The sequence below is a fragment of the Microtus ochrogaster genome, linkage group LG5, assembly GCF_000317375.1.
Source record: "Microtus ochrogaster isolate Prairie Vole_2 linkage group LG5, MicOch1.0, whole genome shotgun sequence".
Classification (NCBI taxonomy): domain Eukaryota; kingdom Metazoa; phylum Chordata; class Mammalia; order Rodentia; family Cricetidae; genus Microtus; species Microtus ochrogaster.
Window position 1 is genome coordinate 50972447 of NC_022031.1, and position 21050 is coordinate 50993496.

Here is a 21050-nt window from a genome sequence, read left to right on the forward strand (position 1 = left end):
AAAACACAGCCAAGCATGGAGGTCTTCTCTGGACCAGAAAATGCTTTAACTCTTTCTGGTGCATAGATAGGAAACACGTTCAGACTTCCTAGTTGCCTTTGCCTCTCTTGGTGGGAGACAGCATGGGCTGGTTCCAAGGGAAATATTAGCGCCCTTCTTGCTTCTGAGCCTGCCTGGCTATATTGCAGCTGTGAATTTGACCCAGTGAACCCAGCAAGTGAAGGTTAAAATGAGCAGGTTGATCCATTTATTTCTGCCGGAACTAATTATATTTAAAATAAATATTTCCAGTTTGAGTGTGATGGAACACCTTTGTAATGCCAGCACTTGAGAAGTGGAAACAAGAGAATCAGGAGAGGAGTTTGAGACCAGCCTGGGCTGTATGAGAGACTCTTCAAAAGAAAAAAAAAAGATCTGGTTTATTTTATATTTTAAAATTTATTTGTGCTGAAGTAGATGCATTTGGGGAGGCTGAGGCAGGAGGATTACCATATATTACTGAAAAATGAGGATGTGAATGCCCCAAGGTACAGTTGAGGAGAGGGTTTTATTGTAGGTATGAGGGCAGGACATCTGGAAGAGTCAGACTGAACTGGACCAGGGGGAAGGAAGAGAGAGAGAGAGAGAGAGAGAGAGAGAGAGAGAGAGAGAGAGAGACACTAAGATCTAGAAGTGAAGCTAGCCAGGAGCTGAGGGCACAAGAAACCACTGGTCCAAAATGGCTGCGTTATATAGGAATCAGAAGCCGAGGAAAAGGAAGCAGAAGCCCCACCATTGAGGGAGAGCTTTAGGGTAGGGGGCGGGGTGAGGAGTGATGGGTGGAGCCACAAGCACTGAGTGACACTTATTTCGGGTTTCTTGACCTAACAAGGGCGACATTACCACAAGTTTCAGGGACCAGGGCGTGGCAATCCTTAGGGAGGCTATTCTGCTGCTGACTGGACCCTTCTGTTCATGTGGGGCTGATTTTCACCCTCATGTCTTCATGTTTGCCTTCTTCCTCACTGCTAGTAACTGGGGTGGAGCCTAGGGCCTCACATGTGCTGGGCAAGCACTCTGCCCCCTCCTTCCCCACCCGCCCCCCAGTATTAGTTCAGGCTGACCTTGAACTTGAGAGCTTCCTGCCTCTCCCTCCCTAGTGAGAGGATTTCGAGAGTTTACTACCGCACCCAACTTAATCTGCTTTTGTGGCCTGCTTTTTCTTACTTCCCCCTCAAGGATTTCTCTCAATTTATTGGCTAAAGTGTGATTGGAAGTGATTAAATAATACTCCATAACTAAATGAGATCAGTATAACTGTTCTTCCACAGGCAAATAAGTTAGTTTAAATATGAAAAACAAAAGAAATCCTGGTGTACAGCTTTATGTCTTTGCTTAGATATTGGCTGGACTTGCATGGCCTTCTCTTAGAGGTTGGTCAGCTACTATATACATTAGAGAATTTCGTGAGCCATTTTCCTTCTGACATTAGTAGGAATTCCATGAAGCAGGGTTCTCCTGTTAAATGAATTTAAGCGATCTGTGCTCCCACTCATGAATTAGAGGTTCACAGCTATAGCTATATCAACACAGAAACAAGAAGTCTTCTCATAAAGGCTCTTCCACACATCAACACACCTTTTAAATGATTTATTATGTTCACACACACATATATGTATATATACACATACATATATGCATACACATGATACTGTCTTAGTTAGGGTTTTTTTTTTTTTTCGAGACAGGGTTTCTCTGTGGCTTTAGGGCCTGTCCTGGAACTAGCTTTGTAGACCAGGCTGGTCTCGAACTCACAGAGATCAGCCTGCCTCTGCCTCCCGAGTGCTGGGATTAAAGGTGTGCGCCACCATCGCCCGGCCTAATTAGGGTTTCTATTGCTGGGAAGAGACACCATGACCAAGGCAACTCTTATAAACAAAACATTTGATTGGGGTTTGCTTACAATTTCAGAGGTTTAATCCATTATCATTATGGCAGGAAGCATGACTACATCAGGCAGACACCAGTGCAGTGACTGAGAGCCACATCCTGGTCCATGGGCCGAGAGAAAGACTATGGGTTTGGTGTGGGCTTTTGAAACCTCCAAGTTCATCCCCAGTGACATACTTCCACCAAGGCCACACCTCTTAACCTTTCTAATTCCTTCAAGTAGCACCACTCCCTGGTGAATGTGCATTCAGCTATATGAGCCTATGGGAACAAACCACCACATAGACACATTTATTATGTATGGTTATGGGTAGGTATCTTAGAGTTCTATTTTCTATTGCTGTGAGGCAACCCTTATAAAGGAAAACGTTTCATTGGAGTGGCTTACAGTTGCAGAGGTTTAGTTTACTATTGTCATGGCGGTACACGGCAGTGCATAGACAGACATGGTGCTGGAGAAGGAGCTGCACCTTGATCCTGCAGGCAACAGGAAGTTAGCTGAACTAGGAGTAACTTGAGCATAGGAGACCTTAGAGCCCACCCCCACAGTGACGTACTTCCTCCAACAAGGTCACAGCTCCTAATAGTGCCTCTCCCTGGGAGCTTATGGGGACCAATTACATTCAAGCTATCACAGCGGGTGTGGGTGTGTGCCTGCCGTGATGCACACGTGGAGGTCAGGGAGCAGTTGGCAGGAGTCGGTTATCTCTCTTTACATTACATGGATCCTAGACATTGAACTCAGGTCATTAGGCTGGACAGCAAATACCTTCAGCTGCTGAGTCGCCTTACTGGCCCATACACCCCCTTTTTAACCCAGTGTTTGATAATTTACTTGTGCAATGCTGTTGATTTGTTTGTAGCATTGAGGATTATTTCGTACAGCCAAGTGAGTAGGAATGAGCCCAGATACGTGAGGCTGCCTGCCCTCAATTGTCTTCAAAATGTGAAGTACAAATAGTTCCATTATTTTAGAGAAGATTATGTTTACGAGACACGTTAGCAATGCTTCCTTGCCTCCACTCAGAACCACAGGCTGCTTTTGTCCTGCTGATCTCTTTGTCACAGTCGCAGAGGTTACGCTGTACCTGTTCCATGCTTTGTAAATATCAGTCCCAGCCTTCACCTAAGCCAGCACAGCCACCCTCCACCCCCAGCTCTGCCTGTCACGGTCTGCTCTCGTTTCCCAGGGACCCAGACCAATCCTTCAAGTAAGCCATTTTGTAAGAAAGGCCCACCCCAGAGAGAGTCTGAACGGCAGAATACTAATCAGAGGACAGGGAGGCCATTTTCAGGTGTCATCGGGTACTTGACTAATCACCGAACAAACAAAGTCAAGAGTGAGGTTTGATGGGCCCACCTGGGATGAAAGCAGGGGATACTGGAACAGTGACATCCCGTGACACCCAGGATAGTCTACAGTTTGGGGATTCTACTGGGGTCACAGAACCTGGGGGGCCTCCATGAGGCCATAGATTAATGTGACTAGTAGCCCAGACATATACACAGACCATATGCTTTATGGTCTTTGTAATGACCCTCTGAACTCTGAGGTGCTGGAGGAGAAGTAGCAGAAGTCTCCCATCATCCTGTGTGAGAAGCCTTTGACACCGAACTCAGGACCCTGCGGAACAAGTCAGCTGCCGAGCAGTTCCTCTCCAGCTTCTCGGTGGCTCGTGTGACTCCTGAGGCTGGAGTCTCAGGTGTGACTTGAACCATACTGTGTAGGGGGGGATGCTTGGTAGAGAAGGTGGACCAATATAGCATCTTGTGAAAATGCCAAGGGTGATGACCAGAAGTCTGGGGATAAAACACAGTTTCTTCTTTGTCTCTGGGGACCTGTGACAGTCCTTCCTTGGGCTTGGCTATCAGAAGCCTCTTCTGTCAATGACGTCCTTTGGAGGCTGCTCTTCCAGGGCTGCGAAGCTAGCCTTTCTTCGTGTGCGACCTCTAGTGACTGTTGCTGGTATTGCTTCTTGCGTCAGGGATGGGTTTTGTTCTGCTGGGCTATGGAATAACCAGGCTCTGTAGACCTGCTGGCCTCAAACTCACAGAGATCCACTTGCCTCTGCCTCTGTGATTAAAATGTGTGCCACTGATGGGCTGGAGAGATGGCTCAATCGTTAAGAGCACTGGCTGCTTTTCCCTAGGTCCTGAGTTCAATTACCAGCAACCACATGGTAGCTCACAATCATCTGTAATAAGATCTGGTGCCCTCTTCTGGCCTGCAAGCAGAATACTATATATAATAAATTTTTTTTTTAAAGATGTGTACCACTATTGCCCAGCTTCCATTTTTTTAACATTAAATACTCAATAGTAAGTTTTAGTTGGTATGTACTAAGCACTCAAGGCTGAAATGGCCTTAACTCTAGAATTAGTTTTTAAAATTCAGCAAGTCTTCAGATGGAGGGGTGATGGGAAAATCTTGGTAAATGCTTGTCCAAATGATGTTTGTGATACGTATTTGGTCTTTATAGTCTTACCTAATTTCCATAATTAAAAAACAAAATTCATAGCTAATGAATTTGAAGGCTTTGAAATATTATTTTACTGTTAATATACAAAGACATTACCTGACTTATGCAGGTTTCAATAAGTTACTACTATAATTGTGGCTGTGAAGATGAGAGTCCTCTTCTCTAGGCTAATAGCTGCTTTTCACCTGATCCTCAAATGCATGGCCTCATGTCTTCCCCTATACCCCTTAAAAATCAATACAATGAGTTAGAAGAGCTCACAGAGACCACGCCTTCCAAATGTTCATTTTCACAAGCATGGGAATTAAATCAAAGAGAATTTGAATGATTAGCTCACGGCTAAAGTGGATCTTTCAAGGAGACCTGTCTCCAGCCGCTTAGAGAGTTCAAAGAAGAGCAAGAGTTAAAAATTAAGAACAAGGGCTTTTGCCATTGGTGGCACCTCCCTTTAATCCCCACACTCCAGAGGCAGAAGCAGGTGGATCTCCGAGTTCAAGGCTAGCCTGGTCTACAGAATGAGTTCCAGGACAGCCAGGACTACAGAGAAAAACCCTGTCTCAAAAAACAAAACAAAACAAATCATAAAACAACAAAACCCCTGGGCTTTCTGGGTTATGTATGTTCCAGCTCCCCTCAAAAGGAGTTTGTGCGGCTTAAAGGCTGCAGCTCCCTGCCTCCCTTCTGCCTTCCAGAAACTCACTCTAGGCCTTCCTGTAAGTCCCTCTACATGGCAAGGACTACACTAGACATCTGTGATGTGAAATGAAGAAAAGACGAAGAAATTTGGACTTTACCCCAACTCTTGAATGTAGGAATGGACCCATCTATGTAGTGTGTTTGCTTCGTATTTCCTGTTGCAGGCTCCAAACGTGTCATCCACAGTTGGCATGGTAAGAAAACTGTTCACCTTCTCGGAGATGCAGTTGAGTCTTTGTGGCACTGAAACCCCCATGCGTGCCTTGATCCAGAAGTGAAGGCCGAGGATTTCTCACTTGTGAGACATGGGTCTCTGGGGGCTGAGGCACTCAGCTGGTAGAGGACTTGCTTGGGTTCAGTCTCCCGCATTGCAGAAACCAGGCATTGTGGCTAAGCTTGGCATCCTTGCGCCTGGGAAGTGGAGGCAGGAGAAGTGAGTTCTGAAGCCAGCTGGGCCCTGTAGTGAGTTCAAGGCCATCCTTGACAACAGGAGATGCTGTCTCCAAAAGCAAAGCGAGTCTCCAAGGTCCCAACTCCTCCAACGTCCTACTGTTGTGATCTGTGATAGAATACATAGCCCTTGGCTATTTAGAGCCAGTGTCTGTCTCTCTGTCTGACTTGTTTTTGAAGGATGCGGTTGGTTTTAGAGAATGTGACCCGGCCCCACACTGCTGTGTAACTAACTATTGCTCTAATCGCCCTGCCTGGCAATTCCTGAGGGGCAATCTCAAGAGCTAAAACCTTACCTTTCCAACTCTATCCTTAGTTGTCATTCTCGTCTCGTTCCAAAAAGCCTAGGTGCGTCTTCGGGTCTTTGACAGGTAAGGTAAATGAAGGAATCCGCCCAATTAAGACTGGTGTCTCCTGAGAATCTGGAGTCTCATTCCAAGACTTTGACAGGTCAGCTGGTAATCGGTTACTTCTAACGAGGAGGGCAGAGGATGCCAGGAGTGTTGGGGACCATCTTTGACCTCGGTGGCCTTCGTAGAGTCTCAACTTCCTCACCTGTAAGAAACTGGTCTCTACGATGCTGCCACTTCTGATAGCCTTATGCTGTGATCTGAGAGAATCCATGTCTCCACAGCCTTGGAGCTAATGTCCTGTCTGTCTGACTGACGTGTTGCAAAGTGCCTGCCACGCCCATTTGAGTTTGCTGACTCTCAGTCTGGTGTCCCTGTGGTGTGCGCTGAATGTGTTCTTGTAATGAAACCCTTCCACTTAACCACGACTCTGTTCTGCTCTTGATTTTGCGAGTGTGTGTGTGTGTGTGTGTGTGTGTGTGTGTGAACCAGTTTTTTTTCCTCTTTCTCAAAGCAGTGCTGAGCAGATAAGCTTAGAAAGGGTGTTCTCTTCATGTTGTTTCAGGGAAAATAGAGAAAGTCAAACCTCCTCCATCCCCCACAACCGAAGGTCCCAGCTTGCAGCCTGACTTAGCCCCCGAAGAGGCTGCCGGAACCCAGCGGCCCAAGAACCTGATGCAGACCCTCATGGAAGACTATGAGACACACAAATCTAAAAGGCGCGAGAGAATGGATGATAGTAGTGTAAGTTTCTCCTCCTTTCCTTTCTCTTTTCTGAGGGTGACTGGCAGCGTGGTATGCGTGTTCAGACCCGGATGTGTGTGCGTTTGTCTGGCTGTCTTGCATCGTGGATCTGAAACCTATTTTTAAATGAGTGGTTTAAGGTGCCTCGAGAGGGTCTTGTTTCGTGTCACAAGAATGTCTGTGATCAAGAGCTGGTCCTGGCTGCTGAGTCAAGCTTGAGGTGCTGGGCAAGGCTGGTATGTGAGATGGTGGGTGTGGAGGAAGATAAAGTCTGCAACGCAGAAGAGTGCACACTCTCTGGAAGCACCTCAGGCTTCAGAATCTGTGCCGTGATCAACCCTTGCATCCTTGTGTGTTGCACACTGCTCAAGAACTGTTTGGAGCCCTTTGTGAGCAGAATTGTACAGGAAATAGCCATCTTCTTTATTTATTTATTTGATTTTCCAAGGCAAGGTTTCTCTGTGTGACAACCCTGGTTGTCCTGGAATTTGCTTTGCTGACCAGGCTGGTATTGAACTCACAGAGATCCACCTGCCTCTGCCTCCCGAGTGCTGGGATTAAAGGCGTGCACCACTACTGCCCGGCTGAAAGAGCCATTTTAAATGACGGCTAAAAGCCACATCACTACCCATCTACCCTTCAGCATTCAGAACTGTGCACATGCTGGTCATGTGTGCTATGAAGGTAGTTGGCTGCTCTGTGGTTCCTTTGTCTAGTAAGAGACGTATGAGGTGTTCTGAATGGTCCCCCATGAGCCTGGGGGCAGCTGAGGGTACAGACAAACACTCTAGACTCTCTGGTACCAGTCATTTATCTTTCATCAAAGCCCCCCCCCCCACACACACACACTCACCATTACACTGAGGTCACAAATAGCTTAGCTTGATAAACTACCCCATTTCTGCCTGTTGTTCCGGTATCTCTGTATAACCTCCTCTTTCACTCTTCAGAGCGTCCCAGTTTGGATAAACTAGAGTGCACTGCAGGGCACAATAGGAAGTCCCTGCTAGCTCCCTGCCTTTCATGTCCCGGCTGGATAATCCCACGTTCAAGAGTTTCTGGAATAAGTGCCAAACGCTGAAGGCTTCTTTTCAACTAAGAGTGATAAAGAAAAGATGAAAACACACATCCCTCTGCCTAAGCATGAAGGAACACTTGCTTAGCTACCTTGAGCGGCCAAGAGGCTTCTCTGGATAGAACCCTGTACTGGGTTTCACTGGGCAGCTGCCAGCAACAACTGATGTCTACTAAGTCATGTTAGCGGCCCCAGTTGGGCAGTCCCTCTCTAGGCGCTGTTTATTGCAGGCTGAAGTGCAGGCGTAGCAGCCTACGGTTTCTTCTCTCCCCACGATTCGACGGTGTACATCAGCAGCTTTGCTGGAAGCTAGCCCAAGAGTTGTGGACCGTCCAGGGTGGCACATAGATGCTTCCTACGTGCGTTCTATGGTTCTTGTGTGTGCTTTTAGCCCTGGATTACAGATGTGACGGGAGGGAAGCATGTTCCCAGCCTGGTGGCACAGGTCTCTAATCCCAGGCGCTGGGAAGCTGACCTAGGAAGACAACATAGTCCAGGTCTGCCGGCGACATAGGAGATGCTCATGTCATAGGTGGAAAACTAGACCCTCCGTCAGGCACACTGACACTCAGGTGCCCACCTTAGGAATGCCAACCAGTCCCCGTTTCCTCTTTGAATGAATGAGGTGGCCTGGAGTTAGCCTTCTAAAGCGCTGGGGGTCTCCTGTCTCTGGTTCACCCAAGGAAATCAAGCAACCTGTTGACTAGGAAAGAAACCTTTTAGTGAATCAGTTTGTTTTTTATTATTATTTGAAGGTGGGATGTCTTGAACGTTTCTTGGAATTGCCATAGAACAAAATCTGTCAACTGCTGAACATTTTTAGGGATAGAATGAAAAATCTATCCAATCCCCTGTACCCCTCCCTGCCCCCTTTTAAAAGAGACCCCAACCTCAAAAACCATACTCAAATTGCTTCTTGAGGAATTATGTGGGCATCAGGCAAAATTGATTTCCAAACCACCCACTGGCCTGTCTAATGTAGGGCACCTTTCCATTGTTTCGTGTAGCAGAATGATAACAAGGAGGAAATGGTTGCTTGGTGGTGGCTATGTAGCTGACTCCCCTGCCTCTAGAGGCTAACGGAGATTCTGTTCAAGGCCATGCAGTTCTGTTTTCCTGACCCCATTCATACACTTTTTAGGGTGACAAGTGGCTTCTTGGATTTTCTGCCCTCCAAGAACCTTCCATGGTTGTTGCTGACATCTTTAGTTGTCTACTGGTATCAACTTGATGGCTCTGTGGAAGACTAGAAGTCACCCCTGAAATCACCCCAGAGCAATGATACTCTCTAGAACCTAGAACCCTACCCACAGTTCAAGGGCCTATTAGTTCAGTCTCTACACTTGTGAAAAGCCAGTGGCTGAGGACTTCTCTTAATTGGTGGAGTGCTTGCCCAGCATGGCATAACCCCGTGTTTCATCCCCAGCACTGCAAAACCTGGGCATGGTGGCACATGCCTGTAATACCACCTCTCAGAAGGCAGAAGCAAGGAGATCAAAAGTTCAAGGTCATGGAGAGTCAGAGAAGAACCTGGGCTAGAGACCCTGACTCAAAATATAAACTATAAAAGAATCATATACAGGATAAGTTGGTTGGCTCCTGGTTGGTAGAATCCTTGTCTGAGAGGGATGTGAGAAAGCCACGCTGCCTTTGGTGGCCTTTGTCATGTTTCTAAACTGTCCTGTCCTGCTGGGCACAAAGGGATCGTTTGAGGATCCAGGCGATGACAGGCGAAAATTGAAATCCTGGACCTTTCGGGAATGCTGTCTGGGAGGCTCCACATCGGCGACAGGAAGTTAGTATCTGTGGATGACCGTTAGTTTAAGGAAAGAAAAGCTCAGCGGCAATGAATATGGCAAAGCCTCACTTTTCAAAGGTCCCCTCCTCTCCGAACTCGGGCAGACGACTCCTAGCAGCCTTCGCCCATCTCGACTGGCAATGGGTGTCTCCAGGAGCCAAAAGACCATTCCATTTCCACACTAATTCTAAGTAATCATCTCAGATGATGATCCAAGGGCCATCCCACAGTTGGCCTCTTCTCCAGACCCACAGGGTTCTGATGAGGGAAGCTGTGGTTAGTTAAATAGTACCACCCTCAGGTCAGATTTAGGCAACCTGCCTCCACAAACCGGTGTTTCCCCCACCCCCCATTTCTCTCCCTTTCCCCTTACGTCCTCCTCTCTTCATTCGATTATTGGGGTCTTACTATAATAGCACAGTGGGGTACAAGACTGTTAAAGGTTCAGAGAAGCCCACAGGAAAAGAATGGGCTGTCTGGTTACAGAATCCGTCCAATCCAGAATGGCCATCTAGGTCCTTGCTGGTGGGCAGCTGGTTAGACAATGGGGGAGAAAAAAATCTTGTTAATTCAGTGTGCAAAAAGTGAAAGCAACACCTGGAATTAACAAAGCCCGGCTTATCTGATATTTGTATTCGTGAGCAATAGGGTATCTATTTGCCTCAAGAGATACAGACCTTTAAATAAACAAATATCAGATGAAGCCACACTTGGAGAGGCTGGATGGTGGTACCCACAAGCCTCTTCCCCGCCTACTCACTTCGAGCACGGCGCCAGTGCCCAGCCGCCAAGGGAGGGGAGTCTGTGACTGTGTCTCTACTGTGTACTAACCCTGGTTTTTTCCCCTCTCTGCCAGTACACCTCTAAGTTACTGTCTTGCAAGGTGACTTCCGAGGTACTTTTCAACTTGTCTGTCTGGGTCCTGGTGCATGCTTGCTCCTGGTGCACACTGTCGTGGTTTGCTGTCTCCTGCTGTGTTCAATAAGAGCGGCAAGAAAAATGCCTTCTCACCATGTGTGTTTTCTGCCTGGCCTTTGTGACCTGGGGAGCTGACTCCGATGCTGGAGTCCACACAACAGTGACCACTGCTGTGCTGTGCTGTGCTGTGCTGTGTTGGGCTAGGCTGGGCAGGGGAGGGGGTTCAAGAAGACCTTGTCACCCATGGGTCTGGAGAACGTTGGACTAGAGGGCAGTTATTGGCCGGCTGTGTAGACACTTCTCTTCAGGCACAAGTAGCAAATATATTCTGGTCTGGTTAGCACACAGTGCCACCCCTACAGGCTGAGCTTGTGGTTCTGACTAGTCCTTTATTAACCTTAACACGATTCCCAGAGAGCTCTGCTCTTTGGATGCAGGATGACCATCCCAAGGTCTCCCTCCTCTCTCCAGTCTTGGACTAATATGTGTGCTGTAAGAATGCAGTCCTGGTGGGGCTGCAGAGACGGCTCAGCAGTTATGAATGCTTGCTGTTCCTGCGGAGAATAAGAGGGAGTTTGGTTTCTAGCATCCACATCTGGTGGGTCCCAATCTTCTGTAACTCTTCTCCAGGGGATCTGACACCTTCTTCTAACCTGCAGACACCTACCTGATGAATGTATACAAACATACATACATGCATACATGCATACCGTACATACACAAACACACACACATATTCACATACACATAAACTTAAAAATTTAAACAATTTTAAAATGCAGTATTATTCTGTGTGTAAAGATGTACACATACACACACATACAATAGGAATTGAATTCAAGACACATGCACATTAAAAAATGTAAAGTCCAGCATGGCGGCACTTGACTTTAATCCCAGCACTTGCGAGGCAGAGGCAGGAGCATCTCTGAGTTTGAGGCCAGACTTGTCTACATAGAGATTTCCAGGACAGCCAGGGCTACACAGAGAAACTCTGTCTCCGTGCTGACCCCCAAAATTAAAATTTTTTAACTGCTGTATATATACATACATACATACATACATACATACATACATACACATACATACACACACATACATACGTGTGCATGCTGGGAATTAAATTCGAGACTCCATACATGTCAGACAAGCACTGTCTATCTAGTCCTGTTTTCTTTTTAAAAAATTGTTTTTCTTTTTTTCATGTTTCTGTTTTTTTTTCTGTAACTTTTCATTTCTATATAGTATTGCATTTTTATTTCAAAAGTACAGAACTGCAGAGGAAATCATTCATCTGCGCAGCTCATAACTAATGGAGGGTTGACTCTGAGTCGGCACTATAGTAGAGCTCAAGAAGGCATGCGGCAGCATGCTCCTGCAACCCTGGAGCCAGCCTGCACAGCCTGTGCGCTCTCCTTGCCCCACTCCTACCGGCCTGACGTTTCCAAAGGAGTCAGTGTGGCCAATCCAGTCCAAGCCCTCTTGTCACTTCTCCCAGTTCCCATTTTTCTGGTTCTGTCATTCCGTATCTCCTCAGAGGGATCACTGTTGATGTGGTGTTCATTCTTGTGCATGTTTTTATACGACATAAGGAACACCTTAAGGGTTTGTGTGTGTGTATGTGTGTGTGTGCACGTTTTAAACTTTCTATAAATGGTAAGTCACATGATGGGATCCTCTTCTCACTTTATTCAATTGCTTTTATTTTATGTGTGTGGAGTTTGGGCTGCATGTATGTCTGTGCACCATGTGCATGCAGTGCCCTTGAAGGCCAGAAGAGGGCAGTGGCTCTCCTAGAACTGGAGTTGCAGATGGTTCTAAACTGCCATGTGGACCCTGGGATTCAAACCCGGGTCCTCCACACCAGTTCTCTGAACCACTGAGCCATCTCTGCAGCTCCTGTCCCACAGTTCCTAGATGTGCCCCTGTTTAACGTGCATTTCTAGTGTCTTCCTCTGAACTGCTGAGCAGTGTTCTGTTGAAGGACTAAATCCCCTTCTCCATCAGTTTCATGCTGATGGGAATGTGGATTAAGTTGTTTCTGATGATGAACTTTTGGGGGGTTCTTGGCTGCTTGGTGGCATTGTGCTGGGGATTGAACCTAGCTCCTCTTGCATGCTAGGCAAGCACCCGCAACCGTCACCACACATCTTTCTGTGCATGCGTGGTACAATGCTCTACCTTCCACCGGGCATACTCTCATTGACCAGCTCCTGCAAATGTTCTTCTCGTTGGTTGTACCAACCTCTAGCACCATGTGTATTTTGATTATGGCTCATTATTAGCAGAGTAACTGTGTTTTGTAGCTATAGATGTAATCTATTCATAACTGATTGGCGTATAAGACTTAAAGCTAACGTTGAGACTATCATGGCATGTCCCTTCCTCATTGTCTGTCTGTGGTCCTCATTTAGGAAGTAGTTCTTGGAGAATCAGGCCCTGCTCCCACATCCTCCCTGAGGCAGTATGGTTTAGAACAGAGACACTCTGGCCAAGGGTATACAAGGAAGGCAGGATTGGGCCAATCAGTCTTCAGCTGAAGATGCAGGAGGATCATGGGTCAGCTCGAACACTAATGGAGTCACTCAGCAATTCAACCCATTTGTCCCTTATTTCCTAGCCCTCCTTTGACTACCACTTAAAAGTTGAAAGCTGCCTTGAAATGCCCACGCATTAGAAAGACAGTTTTAGGGATTGTTCAACAAGAATTGATAGTTTTTCTTCCACCGTGCCCGATGAATTGATGTGTGAAAGCAGTGAGAAAACCTTGAATTGGGTTGCAAGGGTTGCTTGCTGCTCCCCGTGTCTCACAGCTGCTGGGGAACCGTGTGGCTTTGATGGTCTCAAGGATCGACTCCACCTGTGGAGAGAGCTGTGTTTAAATCTCGGCCTTTCCTTCTTCCTTCCCCGTGTGTCAGCCCCCTAGGAGGTCAGTGTGAGCAGTGATGGCATGAAGCTTCCAGAACATTCGATTTCTGAGCATTAAGATAGTAACTGGTTCATAGTCCTTGTGACCGAAAGCATCTTTGACTAGAACCCCAGACACATTCGCTTCGGGCCCAGAAAAGGCTTTAGAAAGCCAAGTTAATGGGCAATGATAGAAGTATTAAGAGTTCAGAGTTTACTAGCAATTAAGACGTACACCCTTCACCCATATCCGAATTAACTTTAGAACAAGAACTCATTCATACCTCTCCTGAGGGCTTGGCTTTTGAGTCTTCCCAAGGCCACAGTTCTAAGCTTCCAGAGCCCTAGGGCAGCTTTACACAGAGGTTTTCAGACATTTCAGTTCTGGCTCATTCCTTTTCTTCTCTGTGTCTTAGCAGGGGTATGTAGATTTGATCAGAAATTGGTGGTCACATGAGAAGTACATCCAGATCAGAGGGAATGAATTAAGAGCTCATGTTTACATTCATGAGTTATTTGAGTTCTTGACCATTAGATGTTTAAACTCAAGCTATACTAAACATTTCTATAATTATAATTTTCCTGCCTGATGTACCTTTTGCGACTGAATTCTCTGAGGAAAGAAACACTCATACCCCGCAGGTGCCACTGTTCCTGTGGCGTGTTAGGAACCCAGTCACCATGGTCAAACGATCAGGTAGAGGAATGTTAACACGGGTTTCTGAAGGAACGAAATTTAACTGAGATTTACAAACATTAAAAGAGACTTAAAGCCACATGTGGGACCCACATGCCATTCATCTTAGTACTCTGGGGACGGAGGTAGGTGGATTGTGAATTCTTGGATAGCCTGGGCTGCAAGACAGGAACTGTCTCAAAAGAAAAAGGAAAGGGGACGCTGGAGAGATGGACCAATGGTTCCGTGCACTGACTGCTCTTCCAGAGGACCTGGCTTCAATCCCAGCGCTCGCATGGCAGCTCACAACTGCCTGCAACTTCAGTTCCAGGAGCATCTACTGCCCTCTTCTGGCCTGTGCAGGCACCAGGCACGCAAGTGGTACACAAGCATCCATGCAGGCAAAACACTCATATACATAAAAATAAGTAAATCTTTTAAGGGGGAGGGGCTTAGCTAGCAAGGCAAAACCCTTTTTTAAATTATTTTTATGTATTTCTTTAAAAAATTATTTATTCACTTTTTATTTATTTTGGTTTTTCGAGGCAGGGTTTCACTGTAGCTTTGGAGCCTGTCCTGGAACTTGCTCTGTAGACCAGATCGGTCTCGAACTCACAGAGATCCACCTGCCTCAGCCTCCCGAGTGCTGGGATTAAAGGCAGGCACCATACTGCCTGGCTATTTTTTATTTTTTAAGGAAACCTTTTCCAGGACCTTGACTTTATTTTCATGCTCCTGGGAATTTCTCAGGCCAACACGAGCAATTCACACAGCACAGAGGTCTTTATACAATCTGTGCTTCTATTCCATGCCAGGATCTGTGACCTCTCAGAGGCTGGGAATGATCCTTTGAGGGCTGCAGGACCTGAAACTGTTTGTCCCTTGGGCAGACCCCACACTGTGGCTTTTACGATGCCCGTTTGACATGGGGATATTGAAGCACTGGAGTTTGTGACTTAAGGCACCGTCACGCTGTCCATACAGTTTACAGTGTAGATCTCCTTGAGCTCCAGAGGCCATACCTCCTGAGAAAGCCCATGCTGTTAGGGCAAGTGCAGTCTCCATTGAGCAGGCAAAGAGACTTGAAATACAAGAGGAACAAGAGAGAAAACTGTAGGCTCGGGTATTACACTCCGTGTGCTGTTATCCCTCACTCTCGTGCTATCATGCATTGGCCAGGAAACTCCTGTTTAGCTTGTCAGCATGCTTTTCCTCCAGTGTGTGCTTCTGCACGGGGCTACTCATGACATGGCTGTGACTCTCAACAGTGCATTGTTCACACAGCAAAGGTGACTGGCTGTCACCTCCCTGTCAAGTCCAGCTGTCCCATGTTGGGAGACAAGGGGAAGACCTTCAGATGGAAGCATCCAGAAGCTATGGGTAGTCTTTGCATTTGGCACAGATATAAAGTAGCATGCCAGGTTGGACCCTGGCCCCGTAGTCTACCCAGCATTTGCTTCCATGTGGCATCTTCCTACCTCTCCGGAGTTGCCAACGTCACTGCCCCTTGCTTCAGTGACCATTTTTAGAAGAAGCACAGCGTTTGATGCGGTTCAGAAAACCAACCAGGACTTTTCTCTGATATCAGAAGCTCTGTGGCCTCAGTGAACAGCAGAGGGCTGTTCGTGAACTTGCCTTTGTTACAGTGGCCCTGACCTGGAACCTTGCACTGTGTCCTGGCCACTCACGTGCCTTTCACATGGGTTCCATCCTATCCAAACTGAAAACTGGAGCAAGTGGCCTGATGTCTTCTCTCGGGAGCCCACAGATGATTCCAGTAAACATGAGGGAGAGAGGTCCCACCCCCACGGGGGTGAGCCTACTGGACCTTGATGTTGTCACCTTTAGTTTCTCTTATTATTAGTAGTACGTATGACCTTGATGACACAGACACCAGACGCTGATGACTTTCTATTGTCCTGAAGACTTCCCCATTCCCTCAGTCGGTGGCCATCGGAATTTCATTCTGCCATAGTAGATTCTTGGGATATAGATATTTTCCTAGTGTTATGTGAGTCTGCAAACTTACTGCATCAAATCCGCATTGGTGCAAAGACAGACATTCCTTCCCCATCTTTGCTTATGAGTCAGCTAAGAGGGTCTGCGCTATTTAAAATGGGGATCACTAGCCCCAGAAGGTTACTTAAATTTAAAGTCCCCTCAAATATTTCATTTCTCAGCTGTCTGAATGCGCTTCAAGGGTCTGCCGGCCTCACGTGGATAGCAGCTGCCACAGATAAACAGCTTCAATGTGACGTAAAGGTCTGCGCACAACAGGCGTGGACAGCTTGTCGAGCGCTACTTTAGACTAGTCAGCTCCGGGTGGCAGGCAGAGCTCAGCTGTAGAGTATTTGCCCAGCACGTTCGATGCTCCAGGGTCAGTCTCCAGCACCACAGTAAGCAACTCCCCCCTCCAACAAAACCGAGGCTGAGTCAAGTCTAGTTCAAAGAAACCCGTAAATATGCAAGGAAAGGTGATCTTAGAGACCATGCATCAGAGAGTGAGTGGGTTTGGGCTTTGAAATGAAGTCACACCCGACCTCTTTCATCCCTTCCTCCTTGTTCCGTCTCCGCCCATCACCTACCCCAGTCGTACCGGATCCCGCATCACTTCCATCTTGTGAACATGGCGCTGAGTAAGGAAATGGAATGAATTCTGTTAACGTCTGCCCCTCTTTTTTTCAGGTCCTGGAGGCCACACGGGTTAATCGAAGAAAGAGCGCTCTGGCCTTGCGCTGGGAGGCGGGGATTTATGCCAACCAGGAGGAGGAGGAGGGCAATGAGTAGAAGGAAACGCCTTTGCTGAAGGAGTTTCCGCAAAGAAACCGAGAAATGATCAATTCAGAAGCATTTTCACCGACTATTTATTGAAGTGCATACAAACTCAACCGTTCTCATGTAGACCAGAAGCTGCAATGCACAATGGTAAAAAAAAAAATAAACAAATAAAACAAAAAGGAAAAAAAAAAGCGAAGAAGTCCACCCATCAAACTCTGAGACCAGAGAGTCAGAAGAGAAAGGATTTCTTCATGATTCAAAGAAGCCCCTGGCTTTGGACCATTCCACAACCAATCCAAAGGGACACAGGCCTGACAAATGAGTCAGCATAGCTGCCGCAGGTAGAACTGAAGCCAGCCTCAGCTGGGTGACAAGGAGCAAGCGGTGACATAGTTGTCCCATTCCGAGGCGTCAAACAAGGCCCAGGCTGGTGCAGTCTACAGCAGACAGGCTCTTCATTCCGCCACACCGGCTTCCAGCTCTTGCTCTCCTGAGGCATCAGACATGTTGGGCGACTCCCGTTTTCTCCAGCAGCCATAAAGCGAGCGGTGTTTCTTTCCATAGTTGCCCAAGAGGGGGCGATGATGATTCAATCTCGCTTATGTGAAATCATTTTTAATTGGGAACACTCAATGGTCGCAATATATATAAAGACCTGTATTTTTAAGACAATATCTCTTCATGTTGCAGATGCAATCTGTTCTACGGTAGGAGGTTGAGAATGCTAGGGGAGAGAGCCAAACCAAATGGGTTATTAGCTTTAGGACCTTCTGCTTATCCTGGTGACTGGTCATTTTAGGAAAACACACTTTCACAGTTCTGTTTCTTCATATGAAAATTATATTTAGCAGGCAATGACTATTTTTATGATGGGATGGGGGATAGGAACATGGATAAAATCTGTACCCAGTAAACAGCTTGGTTCGAGATGGTAGGGATGTTTTTAGAATGGCAATAATTGAAAACAAAAAGGGGGGCAGGCTCTGCCTCAGAAGGGTATAGATGATCAGAAGTATGGTGTGTATAACTATTTTGTATTTTAAAGTGGGCCTTAGAAGTGGTTGGGGCATAGGGTGGACTCTCTTGGATCTGAGAAAGGCAGTGTTAAAGTCACGGAGGTAAAGAGAGAAATGGGGAGGGGGAGGGAGGAACACTAGGAAAGGAAGGAAGAGAGATTATTTTTGCTGAATAACCAGTGTTTTTCAGGATGACAAAGAGAAAAATATAGAATAGAAATTTTAAGTACAGACGTGGAATCAGCTACAAATCCTAAAGATAGTGTGTATGCCTCCGTGTGCCTGTATAATGAGTGTATGTTCACGAGCAAGGGTATGACGTGTGTGCGCGTGTGTGTGTGCGTGCGTGTGTTAAAATTTCAGGTTGATCGTGACACATGGCTGGACAGTAGTTCCTCCATGGCTGTCTGCCAGCTTCAGGAGTGAGTGAGAGTTTTCTTTTTTTATGAAAAGGGATATCAAGGCACAGGGCTGGTGCGCTATTTCTTATATTGAACCGACCTAACGTGGTGTTTGCGTGAGTCACAATTGTGCAGTTTGGTGCAGTTTTGTATTGGTGATTTGACATTTAGACCACATCCTATTTATTCTTATGCTTTGTCTTCATGCCTCACGGACTATAGAGGACTCCAGCTTTACTCTCTCTGTCATTTAAAGCAATATGATAAAGGGCATTCACTAATCAGGTGCCCTGAATTTCTGGATGAGGGAATGTTTCATTTCTGGCAAGGAGAGGGAGGGGGAGGAGGAAAAAGAAGAACTAACCAGCCTTCATTATTTTCCCTTTATTTTAAAGACAATTTCTTAAAAAAGCAATAATTAAATCAGACCTTGCTAAAATCCATTTTTGTTTTATGTTATTATGTCATAGGATTTAATATGTTATTCTAATAAGTAGCGGCTCCACAATATTTATATGTACCTTTCCACGTGTTATCTTTACCCTTTTTTATTATACTAGCGCTGACTTTGGGGGAAAGCTTATTCACTGGTAAGTGGTGGGCACGAGGTAAAAGGGAATTGCCTGATGACTGACAAGGAAGGACCTTTAAGAACTGCCAAGGGACCCGGTAACTCGAAGCCAAAGTCTACAGATGGTAGCCAGGTTACACGAGGGGAGTGCACACTGTCTTTAGATGGTTCGTTCTTTTATCGTCATAATGTTTTTAAAAATGCTAGACGTCGGGGCAGAGAACAAATGACACCCCTGCTGCTGCAAGGAATTTCCTTCACAGCAAGGGGAACTGGCCCAGGGCAAATGTCCTGGCACACGACATCTGTGTCGGATCAGAAGTCCTGCTGGCCAGCACACTGGAGGGCACAGCTTTGTTTAAGGGGTTCCAGCTGGAGGCCCCAACTGCCTGGCCTGAGAACACAGTGATGTGGGTGTCCCTTCCCTTGGGAAACACAGGGATAAGTGTCCCAGGGCCCTACCCAGTGGCAGATAGAGCTAGAGAGTGAGATAGTACGGGTCGTACAAGAAAACTGGCTGCCCCGTGTTTTCTGGGATCTGCTGGAGACTAGAGGCAGTGCAGACAACTCCCTCAGTTTTCACAAGAGGAAACGGTCCTCATGATGTCCTCAGATTTCATGTCCTGTTTGGAAGGGAACCTTGGACCCACACGGAGGGTACACTGAGGAAAGAATCGGCAGCTGGAGCCCCCACACAGTCCGTGGGGTCACTTCGGTGGCAGATGAAGTGGTCTTTTGATTGCAATAGATTGAACAAGAAGTTCTGAAGGGTCGGGGATTTAGAGCCGGGTACCGTGCGTGCATGGGCCGTACTCCATTTGTGGGTAAGGAGAGGCCCAGTTTCTGCCACTCTTTCCTGGTCACACAGCTGCTTTTTTTTTTTTTTTTTCCCACGGTGGCCCCTCCATTTCCTAGTTTTCCTGGTTTCCCTGAATTCTAATGGCTCCCATTTGTTTCCTGGCTCTCCTTGACAGTTCTAGAATATTCTATTTAAATGGAAATCAGTTTCACAGGAGAGTCAGCTTTTCTCTGTGTTCTTGGCAAGGGGGGCGCGGTGTTTAATTCTTTTTCCTTATTCAAGAAGCATTTGAGCCATTGCTTTGGGCGGCTCCCTGTAGGCTCTAGGATCCCACACGGGCCTCATCACTTTACCCGACATGATCCAGCAGGTCCCTGGAGGAAAGGACGCCCTGCCCCATAGGCCCAAGGTGAGAAGCTCCTCGCGAGTTTTGCCTCCGAAGCTCGGCTCTACCCTGCCTCAAAGCTTGTTAGTCTCAGCTGTAAGAAATGTGTAGCTTCTGTAGATGTTCACGACCCTCCTGAAGAACTCCACACCGCGGTGTTTGTACGCCCACTTCCCTCCAGAGCCGAGGCTGACAGCCTTGGCTGTCTTATCTAGGAATAAAGGAAGCAGGACACGGTGCACGTCCCTTCCTCTTCCCTGTGCATGCTGCCCACCCTAGGCAACGACATAGAAACAGTATATAATCAGTGTCTGCACACACATTCACGCACACACCCACACACACACTAGAACAAGGAACACCAAAATAGTGTTGATTGTTGTCTTTAAAGATATTTTTTTCCCCTGAAGAATGGACTTAACCTATGTATTGAAAAAAAAAAATAGCCTAAGTGTTAGAGATGGTGAATATATCCAGTTTCAGTTACACAACCAATTTACTGGATTTTAAGCGTTCCGTAAGCTGCCAAGTTTTATTTTGTGTTGCTCTTTATCCAAATGATTTTTCCTTATTTTTTTTTTTTAATTGGAGGAAGGGTGGGTTGGGGGGATGAGGGGCAGCAGCAATACTGTGTTTGAAAAACAATGATACTCTGTACCTGGCTTTCCTGTGTTATGTTAACCACTTACATGTTTTTATTCTGCTTCAGTTTTATAGTGACTGTGAAGGCGTTCCATGCAGCTATACAGTTATTTTCTCAATAAAACTCAACACGCGTGTGGTGTTTTTCTTTTTTCCTTTTTTAGGGATGGCTATTTTTGTTCAACTGGTGGAAGAAGGTTGGGGGATTGGGTGGCTAAGCTTTGAGGGACATGTCAGTGCCCCTGGTTTCCGCCTCGACTTCCCCCAAGTACGGGACCAAAGAAGCCATGGTAGCTAATAAAGCATCCTTGTGTCAGGAGCCACAGAAATGATGCAGGTGTCCATCCCTTGATGAGGGAGTTGGACTTTGGAGTCGAAGCAACAGAATGAACCTGCAAGCCATGACTCAGGTATAGCCTTGCAGCTCATTCGCGT

At 46.7% G+C, this 21050-nt stretch overlaps 1 protein-coding gene across 5 annotated transcripts in view; it reads left to right on the forward strand.

The window, feature by feature from the left end:
- Positions 1-20751, forward strand: part of Akap2 (A-kinase anchoring protein 2) — a 240776-nt gene extending 220025 nt beyond the window's left edge. For 3 of the 5 annotated variants that reach the window (XM_026786656.1, XM_013351845.2, XM_026786659.1), the window contains 3 exons: positions 6471-6649; positions 10379-10417; positions 16709-20751. In XM_026786656.1, coding sequence (XP_026642457.1) covers positions 6471-6649; positions 10379-10417; positions 16709-16810 — 320 coding nt within the window. In that variant the 3' untranslated portion in view covers positions 16811-20751. The remainder of the gene's footprint in view (positions 1-6470; positions 6650-10378; positions 10418-16708) is intronic. The other 2 variants (XM_026786657.1, XM_026786658.1) reach the window with 2 other exon arrangements.
- The last annotated feature ends 299 nt before the right edge of the window (positions 20752-21050 follow it).